Source organism: Condylostylus longicornis, unplaced genomic scaffold (assembly GCF_029603195.1).
Source record: "Condylostylus longicornis isolate FDR11 unplaced genomic scaffold, ASM2960319v2 ptg000014l, whole genome shotgun sequence".
In the NCBI taxonomy this organism is placed as follows: Eukaryota; Metazoa; Arthropoda; class Insecta; order Diptera; family Dolichopodidae; genus Condylostylus; species Condylostylus longicornis.
Window position 1 is genome coordinate 2252693 of NW_026577983.1, and position 15533 is coordinate 2268225.

Consider the following 15533-nt stretch of genomic DNA (forward strand, 5'->3'; position numbering starts at 1 on the left):
TGAAAAGTGTTACAGTTATTGTAAATTAAGTGTTGTGAAAATCTTTGTGAAAAATATTGAAAGAAACACTTATACGGATAAACATTTGAAAATCATTTTTTTACATATACATTTAGTTAAGTGTTTTAAAAAACTGTTCTTTTTTTTTAGTTTTGCAACCAAAAGTATTCGAAATCCTAACATTCGCGGTCTATAAAAACATATAACATAATCTGAACATCAAAATAATTTAATATTTCTCTAATATATTCTAATCTTCTGGACCAGCAACTAGCCAAAATGTTTCCATTTCTCCTTTTCCCTGGAAAATAGGAAGGTGAATAATTTTTTTAATTTGTATCGAAATTGAAATGTACCTTAACTTTAACAAATCCACGACTTTCTAATTTGTAACCACGATCTTGTAATTTTGCAGCTGTAGCTGATGATATTTGAATTTTAAATGCCTCTCCGCTCGATTCCATTCTGGATGCTGTATTTACGGTATCACCGAACAAACAATATCTTGGAACTTTAAGTCCAACTACACCTATAGTTTTCAAAAAGTGTTCCCAACATTCACATTAACAATTTAGATATTTTACAATATTATTAATAATATATTTACCTGCAACAACCGGACCAGAATGAATTCCTAAATTGGAAATGAATTAAATAAGAATTACATACTTGTTCTTTTAATGATTTTCATATGCTTACCAATTTTTACTGAAACATCTTTCAGTTTTAAATTTTTAATTTTTTTTATTAATCTTAAAGCTAAATCTGCTGCATGTTCAGCATGAAGTGGATTAATATCTGGCGCTCCACTCACTGCCATATAAACCATTCCTACTGTTTCAACTTTATAAACAAACGGTGTAAAAATTTCTTCATCAATTGCGGTGAAAACTGCATTTAAAGTTGTTACAGCATTCATAGCTTCTTGAATATTCTCTCCAGAATGTAAGCCCTTAATAAAAATTTTAATTAACATAATTGAGGATCATAAATTTTTTTTTGTAATAGATTTAACGTGTAAAAGAAATTTACCATAACTTCACCAAATATAACAGATACACCCTCGAAAGTTTCACAAGTTTCCAATAGGTCAGTACCGGCTCTCATACGTTCAGCAATTGGTCTTGGTAACATAGAATATAAAAGTTCATCACCTTTTTTCTTCCAAGAATCAGCTAATTCAACAGATTTTTCTAATTCATCAGAACGTTGTTCTTCCTTTTCAAACATAATCTCTAATTTCGAATAATGTTGCCAGCCAGCTAAAACTAATTCACGACTTAATCCATGGGGATTAAGATCATTTAAATATAGTCCGATACCATGAAGTTCATCTAAATTATTAATTCTATAAAAATAAACAATTATAAAGTTTTTTTTAACTCTTACAATAGAAGGACCTGATTACTATAATAAAATTTTAATAATTCTATTTGGCACATTTTTCAATATTGAATAACATTATTCAACCTAAATTGTGTCATAAAACATAAAACCAGTATTTGTTACAATTGTGTTTAGTAAATTAAATTTATTAACCAAAACTTACAATGGACTACACAAAAACACCATTGAATCCAAATCTTTGATGAAAAACATTTGCCCTTTCAATAAAATACTTTTTAAACCTTGAGAATTCTTTCTTTCACCATCGTCAGGTTCCTCAGCTTCAATTACAACTTTTTGAATTTCTAGAACAGTTTCATCATTGTGTTCGTTATCTAGAAATTCATCTGGATTTCTAATTTTCGTTGTTCCTGTTCTAATCAATTCCAATTCAAATAGTACTGTACGCATTTGAAATATAGTATCCCAATCAAAAATTGTTCCTCGTGGCCGACGACATTTAAAGTTTTCCATTATATGTGATCCAATGAAACTAGTTGGTTTTCTGTCCGGATTATGTAAAATAAAAGTTTCTAATACTTTTTCACCGGCATCAGTTATATTCATTGTATGATCTAAGACTATTGTGAATGGAAATAATTCTAATAATATTTTTACATCCAAGTCTTTTAAAGATTTTTGCGATTCATGTGGAATATAATTGATACGTTTTTCCATCTAAATATAAAAATAATATAAAATATTTGTGATTCAAATTAAGTGATCAAAACTCTAAAAAATATCCTTACAAATTCCTTATTGTCAAAATCGAGACGATATTTGACAACAACTTGTTGATCAGCAAGTGGTTTCATTTGAATTGGTCCCGTTGTTCCTCCAGCTACATCATTTTCGCTTTCTAACGTTGTAATTTTCAAATCTAAATCATAAAAACATTTTGCGATTTCCGTTAATTGTCCCATAAAATATCTTGAAAATCCTGTGCGTCCACTTTTATAAATAAGAACAGCACCTAAGTTTTTTAACAACAAAAGCATGAAAGTTACAGTTCTATATATAATTTAAAATTTCTCTAAAGAGAATCTTAAAAATTTCAAATTAATTAATTCTTACCATTTTCGTCAGCCATTGCAAGTTGCATAGAAGGACTTTTCACTAAATTCATTGAATAAAAAATAAATTTTTGAAAATGTATTTTTATTAGTTCAATATTTTTATTAATTATCGGAATAGAAATTTTTAATATAAGAAAAAAATTTACTTTTAGGATAAGTGAATCTCATTTGATTGTGCAAATTATCCATAGATTGTAAAAAGTCAGCGAAATATCTGCCACTTGCCCGAATAATTTTATCATAACTTTTTTATATTAAATCAGCACCAAAAGAAATTAAAAAAAGATAAATTATAATTTAATTTATTATTTTGTTTTGCTATTCCGTAAAATTTATCGATTCAACATAGTATTCTTAAAATTGCATATATACATGACGTAAATACATTATAATAACTAGAGAAACGCTTAATGAACATTTTTTAATTGCTTACCCAAAATTACTGAAGAATCGAACAAAACATTTTCCAAAATAGTTCATAAAGTAATCAAATGATTTTCCAGTTATTGCTGAAAGTGATTGCGCTAAATCTGGCATTAAATTATCGGGGTAAACCTTAAGAAATGGAAATATATAAGTGCATATATAATGCAAAAGCAAAATAAAGAAAATGGTTAATTATTTGACTTAATTGTCTAAAATTGAGTATACCTGATGTGTTTTAAATGATGTGTGCTTACATTGCGAAGCTTGTAATGCTTGATTCCAGACATGTTCTCCGAATTCTGTCTACAATAACGTAAAATTAATTAAATTATGTATTTTAACAAGCTTATGCATATATGTATAACTTATACATCTATACATAATATGTAAATATATGTAAATGCAGATTATTTATTGTCTATTAGCAATTAGATATTAACAATTGTATATAAGCAATTAGATATAGTGATACATATATAATTATTTCGCAAATTATAGTAGACGACTTTAAATATTATTATTTACTAGCGCTTTAACATGCTGGAAGTATACTTAAGCAAATCCAATTTACATGTTTTAATACGTGTGACATGTGTAATTGAAAATTCCAATACATTATTATGTTATACTCAATAATTTAATTGAAAGATAGTTTCAAACATATTTGATTTAAAAATTTGAAGTACTAATTAAATAAAAAGATTATTAAAGAAATTAAATTTTTTAATATATAATTTTACTATTAAATTTTTCAAAGTGCGCAATTAACTTTAGGTATATAACTATTTCATAACATATATGTAGATAGTCCGATAAAATAAGAATAATAGCTTACCTGCACGAAATGCTGTACACTTTCCAATAACATTCCATACATTTCGATTAACAATTGGATTTTTTTCACTTATTTGTTACAACATCATGATTCAACTGTTCCAAAAATTGAAATAAATTTTTATTTTACTTATCTTTTTATAAATTAAGAAATAAAATTGTGTCGTGTCGTAATTAAAACTACTTCATAAAATTATCATTTAATTATTACAAAAAACAAACTCAAAAAAAAAAAATAAAACGATTATTGGAAATTTGCATGTCAAATTCTTTTTTTTTATTATTTTTTCTTTGAATAAATTCTTTTAATCAATATTATAATTTCGACTTTCCTGACACCTCACATTTGTTCTAATTATAATTAAGTGTGGAAGAAAAATTTGGCAAAAGAACGCCATTTCTGTTGCAAACTTTGTTTTTTCGAAAAACACTTGGCAAAGGCATAGTTGTTCTTACGCTTATTATATGTCAAATTTTTAAAGGTTAGATTGTAGCTAATCACTTTAGAAATAGAATATTTTACTCATCAAATCTGAGTAAACTATTCTATTCTGAGTAAACTATTCATTACTCTTCAATATTACTGCAAAATATTTTTGTTTCGAATATTTCGGCAGATATTTTATTAAAATTAACAGAGAAAAAAACCTAAACAAAATGCTACCGTACAAAACGATTAAAATAAAATCAATAATTCAATTAATTTATTTTATCAAAAATAACAAATTGTAATTATTTTTGAAGCAATTAACATTTGATATTTCTATTGAAATTACGACACGCAAAGAAAAGCGAAAAAAAAACGAAAGTATTTTCTTTTTGCAAAATTTTTTTTTATTAAAATTTTGGTGAATTTAATCGAGCACAAATTATTTTGAATATGGAATTTATATATTATTATTGTTATAAAAGTATGTCACTTCGTATGTATAATATCTTTACATATCTACAGATTTATACATATAAGCATTACAAAAGTGTCTTTTGTAAATCTTTGTTATATGGATAATTGAAATTGAATATTTTTTCTTATAATATAAATTCTTGGAAATATACAGACTTGTTATCTATATTCCAATGAATTAACTTCAATAAGAAAAGGAGAATGAGCTGAAATTTAAAAGAAATCAAAATAAAGGTTATTTTTGATAGATTATTTTTCTTCCCTTATACAGAATTTTTGATTAAACCACAAAAAATGAGAAAATTAAAAACAAAATTATAAAAATCTTAACACGTATTTTTCATTTTTTAAGATTTAGAGTACGAGTTGCTTTCGAACTTAATTCATAGCGCCATATTTTATTAAAACAAATCCAATAAAATAACACAATGTTAAAAGAAGATGAATATATTTTGAGAAAGAAAACTTAAATATAACGTAAGTCTATAATATGGATTAGATTATGAATAATATTTGGAAAAACTTTTTCATTGTATACAATTTGTGCTACATAAATTAAATTTGTAAATCAGCATTGTCCAACCTAAAGTTTCTACCAACTATAAAGCTTAAAAATATAGCAGTTTAATTGAATTGATCGCTTAATATTGTTTAGTAATCAACGTTTTAAAATTATATTTGAATATTCTATCTTAAAAGAATACAAAATGTAATTTTATTATCAAATATTTTTAATATTGTTAAATACAGAAAAATTTTCTTTTTATTATAGTCGAAAATTGCAATGCCATCTTCAAGTTTGTATTCTATAAACTACCTAAATCTACAACAAGTTTTGATCAATATGTTATTAAAATAGCCTGATATTCAATAGTCTGATGTGATCAGCTCATAATTCACTTTAAATATTGTATTTTCTGAAATATATAATAATGATAAGAAATCGGTCTTTATAGTGAAAGTTTGATCTGCCACAATGCTGGTAACCTCCAAAAATTTACTAATTCATTGTTTTAACAATCAATTCAAATAAATTGGTTAATTAATTCTTTATATATAAATTTAAATTCTGTTCTTAGTAAAGGTTAACTCCTTGACACCTCACATACCTCAAATATTGAACAATCTTTGACATGGTTAAGTTAAACTCAAATATAAAATTTTTATAAAAACCGGGTCAACAAAAATTGAGACACAAACGCAAAGACAAACAGATCGAAACTTCTTCAGAATCAGTTTTTTATGGTTTTCTCTGTTTCGATTACGGATAACATTTCTATAGAAAACTCAGCACATGAAATTAAGTGCCATCATATAATTTTCCCCTTAGCATGTAATGCGTTCTATAAAAACATATGATTTAAATAATATTTGTCAACCTTCTTGTTTGTATGTGTATGCGTTCAATCTATGAATCTTCATTAAAGACCTTCCACTTTCATTTATATTAAAGATCTTCTTACCGACCTTCAACACAAAATAAGATTATAATATTTAATATAGATAAATATATGTACATACATACATACATACATGAAAATATATTTGCTAATCTATAATGTCAAAATTTTCACTTCATTAGTCGTTGATAAAAATAATATTTTTACAAAAAGTATTCCTTGCCCAAACTACCATGAAATTAATTAGGCCTTTTATACCATAAAGAAAATACTTCATATTACTCATACTCGTATTTCAAAATGAATGGGTGAACAGAATAGCAAAAAAGCTAAATGTTACAAATACCCCACTATGTACATACTTATAATAAAAATAAAGTATAGCTATATGCATATAACGTATATATATCGTATTCATATACAACATATTTTTTACGGTATCAAAATGTAGATACAAATTAGAAATTGAATATGAATACCTAAATAAGCATATACATAAATCTATAACTTCATGAGAATTGTTATTTTCTATATTGGCCTGTTGTATGTACAGTTCTTTCCGGTTAATTGCACCGAGCTCAATAAATTGTTTCCTTTTGATTGAGTAAATAAGACAAATTTCTACTACTATTAAAATATGCATGCATATTATTTCATCGTTTAGTCGAAGCCCTTTAATTGAACAACCCGCTTAAATAAACAACTTTTTCGTATTAACATATTAGAATATACGACCAATTGCTTACCAACGTGTCAAAAAATACTAGAAACATTCATACATACATACAATTAAAATTGAAATACAACTTCGCGTACTTCAACAAAAAATCATTGGAAAAATTCAAAATATAGTTTTTTTGTGCATTTACTAACATATAAATAGAAGTTGTTTATACAATTGATTTTATACGTAGTCGTGGATGCAATCTTTTTGTAACGCCGGTTGTCCAACTCTGGACATTCTTTTTTATGCGTAAACAAAAATTGTGCATTTTCTCGTTGGAATAAAGTAGAGAGAACTGTATGTAAATATTATGTATATTGTTTTAATAAGAAAATATATTATACAGAAATACAGAATAATTTAAAAGGCTCTATTAAATATGTGCGTGTAATACCTACATATTATTATGTACAACAAAATTTTTGCAAAATAACAAAATGGACCCAATAGTTCCACGAAAGGTTTATAAAAAAGATTTCGTATACTTTAATAATATTGATAATGATAGATTCTAATAACACTTTTTCTATTTTTAGACTTGTGAACCAAATATGAATAATTTCCTACCATATATAAAATGTTTTTCAAAAACTTTGATTATCTTAAATTTGTATAGACTATAAATAACTTTTTCATAATATGAAAATTGATTTAAATTAATTCATCTTTATAATATGTATGTACAAATATATGTTCAAACGAAAATTTAACATTAAAGAGTAAAATTTGAAATGAATAACCATAAAGAAAAAAGTTGAAATTATTGACATTGAAGCAAGAACGTATAATTCTTAAACTTTTGTATATTAATTTTGTTAATAATAAAATAATAAAAATGTTTACATTCAAATATACATACATATACATCATCCGTATCAAACAATGATTTCCCAGCATGAATATATTGCTTAGTATAATTTCCAGTAAAAATTTCCTAATTATAAATACGGAATGTTGTGTTACTAAAAATTAACCCTTAATCAAAGAATGTATATTTATAAAGAATCGCAAAAGTCTAAAAAGAACATTTTTTTTCATCTCTACTTTGTGACAACGATTAGCTATTCACCTCAACATAATGTGGTGTGTTGAATTATTTTTATTTTAACTGAAATTCTCATTTATATATGTATGCTGGTGAATACACAATCATGTAAACTTTAATAAGTCCATAATGTGTATAAAATAATGCTTTGCTAAAAATTAGTTGTTCTTATACATCTAAAGCTATGCAATTTCTTTATGGGTGAATAATTCTATATATGTGTGCATATGTTTATTTACTTAGAATTGAAATGAAGTTCAAAAGAAATGTTCACTTTTTTGTTGAAACTCAATGTTGATCAGGTGCATTTTTTGATAAATTTTTATGAAATATATTAATCTATTTTGAATCTAAATGGCATAATAGGCTTAAGTCAAGATTTATTTGCTTGCAACTCGCCTAAAATTGAATTTTTACTTACATCCAGAATAAACCAAGATCCTCTTGAAAATATTTTTGCTCAAGTACGTTCTAAAGGTGGAAATAATAAAAATCCATCTGTATGTGAATTTAATTGGATTATCGCTAGAATTATGTCTATGCGTATAGTAACGTTTATGCACAGTAACAAAAACTGTGAAAATGATACAGATATTATGCTGGATTGGGAAACAGGAATCAGTGAAAACATAAATTTAACATTTTCTGATTCAGATGAATCACAAATTTTGTCAGAGGCAGAAGAAAACATAAATAATTTAATTCTTGATGATGACATCGGCGGATTAAATAGACCTGAAGCAGACCCAGCTAAAATGTATTTTGTTGGCTATGGTCTTTTTAAAATACTAAGTCATAAAATTAATTGTACGAAATGTTCTGAAATTATGATTCTTTATTAAATTTACCATCAGAACAACTAATAAAATACAAAAATTTCGAAAACAAATCCGATCAAATATTCTTAAAAATTCCGAGCGATAACTTTTTCGAAATATGTAACCAAAATTTTAATGTATTTAAACATATTTTTGACAATTTTTTTCACAATGTAAATTTAAAAAAACAAATAGCGGAAGCATGTGTCTCAAAAACAAACGAATTATATCCCGACTGGTTTGATCCAGAAAATGAATGTTATGATCATCGAAAAACTATATTAGATTTCCTTGTTCTCGTTTTATTGCGAAAAAATTGCTCCTGGTTAGCGAAAAATTCCACAGAGCCATTCAATAGAACATCTTCTTCACATCATCGACTACTAATTTTGCAGCAATAAAGATCATTCAATAAATACTTCGATAGTTTTATACCATAGAAAACTTTACTACTATTAAAGTCTCATCAAACATCATGAATATTAAATTTATCTGACTTAAATAACTGAAATTTCTTTTATACTAAAAATCTTCTCTTCTAAAATACTTTATATTTTGTTAATGCTTATTAAATATGTATTTATATATGTATGTACATATGTATGCATGTGCGTACCTAAAAAAAAATAAAAATTCTTGAAAAATAAATATGAACAATTATTATTACTTTAAATAATATAAAAAACTATTTAAATTAACTCATGTAACCAAAATCAATTTTTAATTTTGCAAAAAAGTACCATTATTTTTGTTATTCAAGCCATACATATTACCTACTTTTGTTTTTAAATATCATATTGGATCAAGAAAAAGAACTTAAAAAATTTTCAAATCATATGTAAATAGTTTTCTACTCGTACTAATTGGTAAATTATTATTGAATACACATATTGAATTTGAATACAAAAAAAGTGTGTGTTGATTTAATATTGAAGAATTATGATGCAGTTCGTATGTGTTTGTAAGTATATATATTAATATTTTATTTATTGTCAATTCTTAATTTTATTCTTAATTCTGAATTCATTTGAACGTATGTATGTATATGTTCACAACAGTAATAATAAAATTCATATATGGTATACATACGAGTATACATATGTACGAGTATGTATGCATATTATTAGATCATTCAACAAACACTTTGTTAAACCGAACAACACCATATTAACCATAACAAAATTTGTTATTGCTTTTTCACATTCCTTATTCCAAAACAAATTTTTTTGTTTTTTTTTCTTTTTAAGCTCAAACACACCACATTATGTTGAGGTGAATAGCTAATCGTTGTCACAAAGTAGAGATGAAAAAAAATGTTCTTTTTAGACTTTTGCGATTCTTTATAAATATACGTTCTTTGCCTTAATGTTATTTCTTATGTAATATTTGGCTTATACTCGTATAATTTTTGTACATATACTACGGTTATATAATACATTTCTTCTACTACCCAATTAAATGTAGTTATAAATACTACAACTTTAATTACGAGTACAATCCAGAAATATGTGGCAACTACTGTACGTGCATGGTTTGAAAACTTTTTAACAATTAATACAAAACAGTTGAAAAAAAACAAAAATTTAAAGTGGGCAATATATTGGATAAAATATTGAAAAGAAATTTTAATTGTTTAGACGGATATTATCACTTTTTTTACAATTTAAATTTTTGAGCATCTATTTTTAAAAAAGTTACTCGTATTTAATTTGAATGCTTTAAGGTATCATATACATATTTAATATAGACATTTATATTAGAGGCCTTCCAATAATTATAATACTGATGTAAATATTGAGTGTAATTCTAAATATATATGATTTTTAGTTGAATCAACGAATTGAAGTAGAAGTTACCGCTTTCATTAGGAACACATCAAAATCCAAATTAATACATCAATTCTTTTAAAAAACAATAATCAAATTTCTGGTAAAATTGACAACACTTATTAACTTTTTTATTTTAACACTCATTAATTTGCAATACACAGAATTTTAACAGCATAAAAAATTTGTAAAGTAATCAAAGCTCTATACTTTTAAAATTACTTAAAATTCCTTAATTTATAAATTCTCTATGTCGTTTCACTCAAATTAATCACATATTTTTTTAATATGATGTTTAATATAGTTACTATAAATTCACACACATTGTATACTTTACGTACATTTGTAATTATCCTTATAATTTTTATTCTTCTACATATAGTATATTGCACAAGAAATTAAATATTAAATCATATAAAACTAACGCTTAAACTTACCGAAATGAACGCGTCGTATACAATCCTAACCGTATGTGATACAATATTTTTATTAAAGTTCGCAAATAAACTTATTATTGCGCTGATTATTAAAGTATTATATGTGAATACATTAATATATAAGAAGAAAATTATTGTCAATAAAAGTTATAATTTATATGCTCTGTCATATACAATTTATATATATACACATGAAATGTTTGTATGGATAAATTAAATGGATTTTTTGCCATAAAACGTGAAGCATTTTAGGCAATGTTCATATTAATATAAATTTGAAATTACATTATAATGCCTTTGTAACACAAAGCAATATAAAACGTGAATAATATTAAAAAACATAAATATATAAGTGTAAATATGTATGAATTTGAAAAGTTTCTTTTCAATTTCTGGTATGAATCTAATATTTAACACTAAGGGAAGGAATATTGTAAAACGCTTTGCAAAATTAAAATAAATTATATGTGACTGATATTTATTGGAATAATTTTACTGACTGTTTCGGATAAAAGCTATTATTTAGGTATTATTACTAAATTCTTCATAATTCAATGTAATTTTTCAATTCTCAAAAGCAATCGACAATCGACTTTAAATGAATGACATTTTCGGCTTAATCGCTTGGTTGACCAGGTTAGCATTTGGTTAAAAACTTTTAAACTCCAATAATGTTTTCGTGAATTTCTAAAAAGTATCAATAATTAAACTGAATTTTAATTGTTAAGTCTCACTATTAAGAGTAGAATAAAAGTTGTTAATCAAGTCCACACATTTCAATATTCGCTTTTCCAAAAGATAGATTATAAAATATCTTGATAAAAATTACTGCAGATACCCATTCCCGATTTTTTAATAAAAAATGTCAAAAATCACATTCAGACTTCTATTCATATTTAACCAGATTAAATTCATAAAAATTATGATTCTATTAAAAGGATATACACCTGCGTTTTTCTAACACCTTTTTGTAATTTTCCCAGCAAATAACCATATTCTTATGGGAAAAAGCATTATAGTATTATAGAACTTAAAAATATTTTAATTTTTAGCATCATTTAAATTCTAATAGGTGTTCATTAATACTTTCGTTTTACCGCGTTTTAAATTCTTAAACATAAAATGTATATATGTATATGTTCATGTATACGTAAGTATATAAAAGTAAAATATCTTAATACAAAAAGTTCACCCCGGGGTTCGCATAAAATATTCAAGTTACTTATTTTTGGTTTTTGTTTTGCTCCTTGAATATAAATTATATTATTATACATATACATAGATATGTATGTGTGTATAACACATTAATATTTTTTTTTTCTTAACTATATCGAACCATGTTTTTATAATATAGATATAGGCGGTTCTTAGATTATATTAAAATCTTGTACATAATATTATGTATACATATATAAGCAAATATTGAAATTATATAGATAAAAATCTCTCATTATACCTAATATTTTGGGATCTTTTAACTTGATATAATAAAAAACTTTATACATTATATACTTACTTATACCTAATAGTATATATATACAAATATACGCAAATAGGATATTTATATGATAATGTGTATAAGAGTGATGGGAACCAAAAAGGAACTCGCGATTTAGTGCGCGAAATAATTTTGAAGAATAAGTAAAATTGAAACCAAAATAATTCAAATAAACTCGTATCAAAAGATTTGTAGTAAATTTCGCTTAAAAATTATGTTTTATTTGCTCTGCTAATATTATACAAAATGTCATCCTTTTGCATAATGTTAGGGGTAGTCAGATTTTCAATTCCCTCATATTAAAATAGTAATTATGGGGTCAATTACTAACTCATATTTTCACTTTCTGATAAGAAAATAATTTTTTAACTTCAATATCAATAAATTTCTGCTTCAGACTTGTAAAATTTACCACGTAAAAGAAAAATTATGTTAAAAATTTTAAAAAATTATGAGTTCGTGATATTGTATCCCATTCGTGATATTGTATTGATATGATTACTTTGCCTTTGAAAATACAGACCCACGTTCTACGTTTGCGGATTTCAAAAAATAATACTAGTTTCGACACAGACCCTTACTTTTAGAGTTGGAAAAATATCAAGAAATTTTCTTCTATATTAACGATATAATTTTCTTACAAAGATCGATTAATGTATTTCAACTTTCTATTATACTGGATGAAGGCATTTTGTAAACAGAAACAAATAAATGCATTTTTTGATTTTCGACCAAAAAACTTTCGGCCAAAAGCCGAAAAAATTAACTTAACGATTTAGAAAATTCTTCATCTATTTTTATTTGTTTAATGTGTTGAGTAAATTTGGAGCCAAACTTAAAGAAGAGCCCAATTAATTGCAAATAATAGAATCTTACTTTCTTTTATTTATTCTTTTCAATTTTCTTTCTTTTATTTTTTTTCATGTACGAACTTTTGTCCTTGTAAATATAAATTCATCTTGTAAAAGAATATCTTTAAAACATAAATCATAAAAATATAAATTTATATTTATTTTATCACTTCTTATTTGCTTCTTTTTAACTTAGTTTTGTTTTTTTTTTCTTTTGTATTTCCTTTGGTTGTCTTACACAAAATTTTTATCACTCTCAAGTGCTCAAAATATAAGGATAAAATGTAATCCCTAAAGATATAAATAAAGTATACCCAAAATAAATATAAATAAAATTTAGCTTTCCCACACAAATATTTTATGAATTTTCGAGGATACAAAAAAAAATCCAGCACATCTCAATAGTCTCTTGCATATCCAAGAGAATGTTTAAATTTCTTCTATCGTTCAGTTTTTTAAATCTACTTCGCACAGTTGATAAAAGAACTTAAGCAAAAGACACATTACTTACATTACTTTAAAAAAAAGCAATTATTTTTTTTATTTTAAATCAAAACATTTTATTTTTATTATACCATTCGCAATATTTAAATGAACGCATATCGAATGTGATTTTTTATGAATCCAGAGAAAAAATTAAAGGAAAACCAAATTTAAACAATTACTTTTTAAAATTTCAAAGATAATGAAAAATGTTATGTTGTAAATTATGCAAATTTTTCACTTGTGCTGTTAAGAAATAAGAATAAATCACTGAATAGCAAATGATCGAAAAGAGAAATCAAAAGTGCTATAAATATAAATTTTATGAGTAGCTTTTAGAAATGAACGAGAAAGATGAATCCTTCAATCATTGCAAATCAACACTATCCTTATATTGAAAGTTTTGAACTTTAAGACAATTTCATACTTTAAACTTTCTTCTTAATATCTACAATAGCTATTCATGAATTTAATCCAAACTAAGAAAATTGAATTTTTATACAATTCCAATTAAATTTAATATAAACAAGCAGAATTCAATTAAATTAATTACATATATCAAATTTTATTCATATTAAAAAAAAGCTATAATAGCTAGCTAATATGATTATAAATATTTTATTAAGAAAAAATTTTTATGAAATTCTACAATTTTGATTTGAAATATTTTTAGAAAGATAGAAAAAAATATAAGATCGTAAAAATATGCAATCAAATTCTAGCCTAACCATATGCAATTTAATTTTTTTTATAACTTTTACATCCACTTTTACTCTCAAAATCAAATAGCTATGAAAATTATACTTTTTAATTTCTATTCATAGCTAGAACTCTTTTCATAAACAAAATATATAAAAGCAATCACCAATTTAAATCAATTTTTTATATGAATGGACCCTATTTTATTAAATTTCTTATAAAGTCTTCATATCAGACCTTTTTTTCCTTATCTTTGTGTTGCTTCAAAATGCTTGCTTTAACATTTTAAACAAAAAAAAATTTTATTTCTACATTCATGTACAATAAATAAATATTACAAATGTTTATGTATCTATTGTCTTAAGATGAATTTATTCTTATTATAAAAATTTAATATCATTCTATATACCATTCAGGAATAAAATATTTTCTCCCTGTTTTTCTTTAGTCTTTTATTACTTATGCAGGACACACAAAATTTAATTAAAACCTTTTTTTGATTAATGCTACAAAGTATAATTGCCAAACGTTTTCGAAAAAAATATTTCACAAAATATATTTTATAAATTAACAAATAATTTGAAAAAGGTTTGCCTCCTATTCTTTTTGATAAATTTTTTTAATAAAATTTTTACTTGATATATAATTAATTTCAGGATTTTCTTTTGCTGAACCGAACTAACCGATTTTCTGAATTGAACTGGCTTTTGATAAACATTTTTTCTCCTTTTATATATATCAAAAAGGATTGTCTCAGAAAAATATACAAATGGTCATATATCAGTATACATACACAATTATACTTGTATATAAATTTTTGTTTTTCATAAATAAAATTAAGGACCAAACATAAACGTTGGAAACACATGTTTTTTATTTATTTACACATTTACAAATAATATTGTATACAAAATAATCCGGTGAGTGGCATAAAATAAAGAGCTAGAACATTAATTTAATATTTTTGGTATTGGCATAAAAATACAGCATAAAAATTCAGAAACTTTTCATTCCACTTAAACTTTATGTATAAATATATAAGTATATACACATTTATAAGCATGTGTAGCTATATGTATAGATAGATAGATTTCACTGTATATTACGATATTGTGCGTATCTACTT

At 24.4% G+C, this 15533-nt stretch overlaps 1 protein-coding gene across 2 annotated transcripts; it reads right to left on the minus strand.

Annotated features, from left to right (window-relative positions):
- Nucleotides 1–146: 146 nt before the first annotated feature.
- Nucleotides 147–14870, minus strand: LOC129605776 (soluble guanylate cyclase 89Db-like). Of its 2 annotated transcripts, none has more exons than XM_055515704.1 (13): nucleotides 14817–14870; nucleotides 3724–3818; nucleotides 3114–3191; nucleotides 2896–3017; nucleotides 2609–2706; nucleotides 2461–2502; nucleotides 2136–2359; nucleotides 1550–2064; nucleotides 1033–1348; nucleotides 700–952; nucleotides 608–634; nucleotides 357–529; nucleotides 147–301 (listed from the first exon to the last, which is right to left on the minus strand). In XM_055515704.1, exons 2-13 carry the CDS (start codon nucleotides 3763–3765, stop codon nucleotides 251–253), a joined length of 1941 nt encoding a protein of 646 aa, XP_055371679.1. In that variant the 5' UTR covers nucleotides 3766–3818; nucleotides 14817–14870; the 3' UTR covers nucleotides 147–250. The 2 variants fall into 2 exon arrangements, with proteins under 2 accessions (XP_055371679.1, XP_055371680.1); XM_055515705.1 differs by lacking the exon at nucleotides 14817–14870 and adding an exon at nucleotides 10781–10892.
- Between the last annotated feature and the right edge of the window lie 663 nt (nucleotides 14871–15533).